At 49.3% G+C, this 6,085-nt stretch overlaps 1 protein-coding gene across 1 annotated transcript; it reads left to right on the top strand.

Moving 5' to 3' along the window:
• Positions 1-4,645: 4,645 nt before the first annotated feature.
• On the top strand, positions 4,646-5,664 carry LOC143831426 (olfactory receptor 5C1-like). The gene has a single exon (XM_077324418.1). It carries the CDS (start codon positions 4,646-4,648, stop codon positions 5,579-5,581), a length of 936 nt encoding a protein of 311 aa, XP_077180533.1. The 3' UTR covers positions 5,582-5,664.
• The last annotated feature ends 421 nt before the right edge of the window (positions 5,665-6,085 follow it).

Below are 6,085 nucleotides of genomic sequence, written 5' to 3'. Positions count from 1 at the left end.
ACAGGCACTTCAGTCAATGGCAGGATGGACATGTCTGTGGGGAAGATTTCGTTCTTAATCTGTGACTCCTGCTTTGTTCGTCATGTAAAAATAATCATACGCCCATTCCTCCCCTACCCCCCTCGCAGGCATAAGAGAGATCTCTTGTGATTTCTGTCCCTGGGATGGGGCGGAGCCTGTATGGGATGGGGCAGAGCCTGTATGCCTACCTTTGCCTTAAATCACCTTGTGTCCCCGCCCCCATCCTTCTTGGGTCTGCCTGTTCAGCTGGGTGGTGATGTCACTTCCAGAGGGCGTGACCAGCTGACAACACTTCCAGGGATCCTTGAAACCTGAAACATTTCAGGGGCTCCTCCATGATAGAAAGGTTGAAAAAGCCTGGTTGAGAATTTACATTCGCCTCTCTTCGCCATGGTACACGTTTTGATTGTTGCACTTTTGGTGCCTTTGTCTTTCCACTGCTGAGCTTCTGAGATCTGACAAGATCAGGCTAGCCTGAGCTATCCAGGATAAAGTATTTTTTATTATAATTATAATTTCATTAGCCACACAGTACCAAAATCTCAAACTATAAAAAGTCAGTTTTTACGTAAGGCTGTCTATGCAAGTTGGATTGCTAACATTTGTGGTTCTCACTGTATGCTCATTCCGCTCTCTTTTGTACTTTGTTTTCCTGAATAAACATATATTGTTGTTTACTTACGAAGTCCCTCAATGTGTTCCTTGGTGACTATAGCTTCTTACCCCCATCCAGGTGACCAGGGATTCAGAAGATGGTGTTGTACCACTTGACTCCATGGTGTTTATGCTATGGAGCCCTGCAGAGTTCTCTTCTGTCTCTGCCCGCATTTCAACCCCCATGTGAAGGTAGATGTCATTGGGAGATATGGAGTTAGCCAAATGACACACCAAACTATATTCCTTCTTGCCAGGAAGGGGCTAGGGCTTGGCAGGCAAAAGGTCCCCGGTTCAATCCTGGCATCTCCAGTTGAAAGGATCAGACAGGAGGGGATGGGAAAGGCCTTGACCTGAGACCCTGGGTCAGTGGCAGAGCCTCTGCTTGGCCTGCAGAAGGTCCAGGTTCAATCCCCGGCATCTCCAGTTAAAAGGACCAGGCAGGAGGGGATGGGAAAGGCCTTGACCTGAGACCCTGGCTCAGTGGCAGAGCCTCTGCTTGGCATGCAGAAGGTCCCAGGTTCAATCCCCGGCATCTCCAGTTAAAAGGACCAGGCAGGAGGGGATGGGAAAGGCCTTGACCTGAGACCCTGGGTCAGTGGCAGAGCCTCTGCTTGGCCTGCAGAAGGTCCAGGTTCAATCCCCGGCATCTCCAGTTAAAAGGACCAGGCAGGAGGGGATGGGAAAGGCCTTGACCTGAGACCGTGGCTCAGTGGCAGAGCCTCTGCTTGGCAGGCAGAAGGTCCCAGGTTCAATCCCCGGCATCTCCAGTTAAAAGGGCCAGGCAGGAGGGGATGGGAAAGACCTTGGCCTGAGACCCTGGCTCAGTGGCAGAGTCTCTGCTGGGCATGCAGAATGTCACAGGTTCAATCTCCAGCATCTCCAGTTAAATAGACCAGGTGATGTTAAAGCCCTCTGCCTGAGACAAATCTAGAGAGCTGCTGCCAGTCTGAGTAGAAGATACTGACCTTGATGGACCAAGGGTCTTATATCCTGTCTATATATATATATGGACTGATAACTTCCATTTATCTGTTTTTGTAGAAGTCTGTACGCACACAAAAGCTTATACCTCGGATAAAACTGTCAGCCTTACAGATGCCACTGAATTCTAGTGTTGCTCTGTTTTTCTCCAAGTGGTAATTAAAACCCAAAGCCCCCTGAAGAGCCCTTGTAGGACCAGCATCTCTCCTCCCAAACCAGTGTCACTAATTGGGTACCGAGAAACCATCCTTCTGGGCTTGATAATCAGGCCTTCTGGATAAAGTCCCAAAACCACCTGAACAAGCCTATCGCTGTCCCCGCGGGGGACTTGATCAGGAAGTTGTGACATAGATCATCACCGCCTGGGGGAGAAGGAGGAGGAGGGCTGATGGCTTGACAAAGCATAAAAGCAAGCAATCTGAAGGAACGAGTCTGGTGGAAACTGGTGAAAGAGAAGTGCACATTCTTCCCATTCAGGTAGGAAGTGGACATGGTAAGTCATGGGACAGAGGTCTTTTTCTGTCTGCCTGCTCACCTCTGTCTTCCATAAGGTGGCCAGACAAGAAATCTCCTCTCTCACTCCATAGAATGATCTGGAGAAGACGGGCAGCTTTTCTGTAGTCTAAGATGGGGTGAAACTGTCTGTTGGCAGAACCGGAGATAGAAAACACTAACGTGAATCTGGACCTTAAGTATCCCGCGTCACCTGAGATGAATGACATGTCTTTATATTAGAAGAAGAAGAGTTAGGTTTTTTATACCTGGCTTTTCAGTAGAAGAAAGAAGAGGAATTTATTCTCTTGTGGTCCAAGACCAGTCATTAAAAAAAAAAAAAACATAGCATGCAGAATATAAAATAGAAGACGAAGAAGAGTTGGTTCTTATATGCCGCTTTCCTCTACCTGAAGAAGTCTCAAAATGGCTTCTAATCACCTTTCCTTTCCTCTCCCCACAACAGACACCTTGTGAGGGAGGGGAGGCTGAGAGAGAAGAGATGGTTCTTATATGCCACTTTTCTCTACCCGAAGGAGTCTCAAAGCGGCTTCCATTCACCTTCCTTTTCCTCTCCCCACAACAGACACCCTGTGAGGGAGGGGAGGCTGAGAGAGCCCTGATACTGCTGAAGATGATGAAGAGTTGGTTCTTATATGCTGCTTTTCTCTACCTGAAGGAGTCTCAAAGTGGCTTACAGTTGCTTTCCCTTTCCTCACCCCACAACAGATACCCTGTGATGTAGGCGAGGCTGAGAGAGCCCAGATATTACTGCTCAGTCAGAACAGCTTTATCAGTGCTGTGGTGAGCCCAAGGTCATGGAGCTGGCTCCATGTGGGGGAGCACAGAATCGAACCTGGCTTGTCAGATTAGAAGTCCGCACTCCTAACCACTACACCAAGCAGAAAGTGTTACATAAATCAATAAAACGTATCCAGAAGAGTCTCAAAGCGGCTTACAATCGCCTTCCCTTCTTCTCCCAACAGCAGACGCCCTGTGAGGTTGGTGGGGATGGGAGAGCTCTAGAAGAACTGCTCTGTGAGAACAGCTCTGCAAGAACTGTGACTGGCCCATGGATGCCCAGCTGTCTGCTCATTGTAAAGCTCCTTGTAATGGAAATGATAATGCACTCCTTGTAAAGGAAATTATAACGGACGTGATGTCCATTGTTCCATCTCAGGTAGCGCACCTGTATCGGTCAGGAGTGTGGGGACGCCTTCGGAAGACGGGCAGCAGCAGTGGCGTGGCAAGTGGTGCTCAGCACCCGTCTGCGCCAGCCATACACACCCCTAATGTGGAACGTGTTCCACACAAGGGGCAAGAATCCTTGTCGCTAGATTTAACCGTATCCAGTACAATCTCTCTGTACTTGCCTTCAGAGTGCACTATGGCCTTTTCTGCATGCATGGTTTACTTCAGATTATCACTGAATTGCAGTCAGTATAGTTTTCATTCAGATCCTGTGACTACAATCATCACTTAACCCCCACCTCCAAATCTGTCTTTGGAATCAGGGAGTAGACGATTTGCATGCCATCTTGGAAGCAGATAATGTTGGAGCACTGATGTGTGTATGCGCACACACATGCCGTATGGCTGGTCTTACTGGTCAGTTTCATGCTTGGTGTTTTTTTTTTTAAAACACTAAGTAAGGATTCTTGAAGAGCCTCTTGTGGCCCAGAGTGGCAAGGCAGCAGACTTGCAGTCTGAAAGCTCTGCCCATGAGGCTGGGAGTTCAATCCCAGCAGCCGGCACAAGGTTGACTCAGCCTTCAATCCTTCCGAGGTCAGTAAAATGAGTACCCAGTTTGCTACTGGGGGGTAAACGGCAATGACTGGGGAAGGCACTGGCAAACCACCCTGTATTGAGTCTGCCATGAAAACGCTGGAGGGTGTCATCCCAAGGGTCAGACATGACTCGGTGCTTGCACAGGGGATACCTTACTCTCCGGTAGCCATTTTAGCAGAATGTTAGTTGTTTCTCCCCTTCCTTTGCATCCAAGATCCACTAATGCTTCGTTTCTCTGTGTCAATTTTTTGGAGAGACAGATAAGTCTACCAATCTTATGATTTTTTGCTGAAGGTGGAAGGGAAGTCTCAAAAATTAGTGAGAGGGAGAGTTCAAAATGGTGTGTTTGTGTGTGAGTGCTCTTTAAACTTAAAGAGATTAACCCTGTGGAGAAGACAGCAGGGGCCAGGGACCAAGGGCCAGGTTAAGCAGGACAGAATGACCCTTCTCCTCCTTCCTGGCAGCCAGTTCTGTTTGACTTCACAAACAGTGCTCCCTTCCTTGGTGGGGGATTGGGTGCTTGGTACAAAATGTTTCCTGAAATGGCGACCGCTATCACTTCCTCCTTGGTGGAGCAGAAAGGTGAACCCTTGCTGAGGAACATTTTGGACAAGGAGAGTCAAACGATTTCTTGACAGCTCACTTGTCTCATATCGGTAGTTGGGAAGGTGGGATTCTCACCTGGTTTCTCCTTCTAACAGACCCAATGGCTCCTCACAACAGCACCCGGGTGACAGAGTTCATTCTCCTGGGCTTCACTTCCCGACGCGACGTTCAGCTCCTTCTCTTCAGCATCTTTCTGCCCGTCTACCTCCTCGGTCTGGTGGGGAACCTCTGCTTGGCCATCTTGATCCGGGCTGACCGGTCCTTGCATGTGCCCATGTACTACTTCCTGAGCCATCTGGCCCTGATGGACTTGTGTTCCTGTAACACTGTAGCCCCCAAGATGCTCTTGGGCCTCTTGAAAGGCCAAGACACCACTCCCATCCCAGCTTGCGCCCTTCAGATGTTCTTCTTCGCAGCTGCCTCCGATGCTGAATGTTGCCTCTTGGCTGCCATGGCTTACGACCGCTACGCCGCCATCTGCCGCCCACTCCACTATGGAACAGCCATGCCGCAGCGTCTCTGTCGCCTCCTAGTGGCAGTGTCCTATGCAGCAGGGGCAGCCTCCGGAGCCATCCACTCCGGCATGGCCTTCCGCCTGCCTTTCTGTAGAGCCCGCACTCTGGATCATTTTTTTTGCGACATCCCTCCAGTGCTAGCTTTGGCCTGCGCCAACACGGACCTCAACCAGCTCCTGGTGTTGGCGGTCTGTGGGGCAATCCAGAGCATCACTCTGGTGGCCATCATGGCATCCTATGGGACCATCCTTTGTACGGTGGGGCGGGCAGGGTCTCAGAGAGCCGTATCCACCTGCGGCTCCCACCTGACAGCTGTGGGGGTACTGTACGGCACCCTCATTTTCATGTACCTGCGACCGGATGGCACCTACGCCCCCCAGACTGACAAGATGGCATCCGTCTTCTACACAGTGGTCATTCCCACCCTCAATCCAGCCATCTACAGCCTCCGTAACGCCGATGTGAAGCAAGCGGTCCGGAGGAGATTCAGCAAACAAAGATGCTCAGCCTGCTGCTTCTGAGTAGAAATTGAAAGGAGGAGAATGAAGGACTTCAACTTTGTCAAGGAGGAGAAACATCTGGATCTCTTTTCTCACAGGGAAAAAGCCAGCCCTGAGCTGTTCTCCCCCACGCTGGGGGAAACAGACCATGAGAAAAAGGCAGCAAAAGGTTAACACTTTCCTTGCCTGCATACCATTCCTCTCTCTTATAGAGCACTGGAGATGGCAGCATTTGCAAAAGAAAAAGTCCTTTAAGGAAAGCACCCAGCATACACAATAAAACACCTTGAATTTTACCTATCTTGTCCTTTTTAATTTCACCTTATTTGGGCTTTATTTCCCTTGTGGGTTATGTCTTGGGTTTAAGAAAATGTTACAGTGATGGAGAAACAATGCAATAAAAAACATTATAAAGCTCCAATTGTTTCTGTTGCTCGGATATCGCCTATTCTCTGACAAGGCATGATTCCTGTTTCGCCCTTCGTTTGGAGACATTTTATATCGCAAACAGAGTCATACATTTCT

The sequence above is a fragment of the Paroedura picta genome, chromosome 3 (genome assembly GCF_049243985.1).
Source record: "Paroedura picta isolate Pp20150507F chromosome 3, Ppicta_v3.0, whole genome shotgun sequence".
Taxonomy (NCBI): domain Eukaryota; kingdom Metazoa; phylum Chordata; class Lepidosauria; order Squamata; family Gekkonidae; genus Paroedura; species Paroedura picta.
This window is presented reverse-complemented; position numbering and strand designations above follow the sequence as displayed.

Coding starts and splice junctions, on each gene's coding strand:
- LOC143831426 (XM_077324418.1), top strand. CDS start 4,646: ATGGCTCCTCACAACAGCACCCGGGTGACAGAGTTCATTCTCCTGGGC.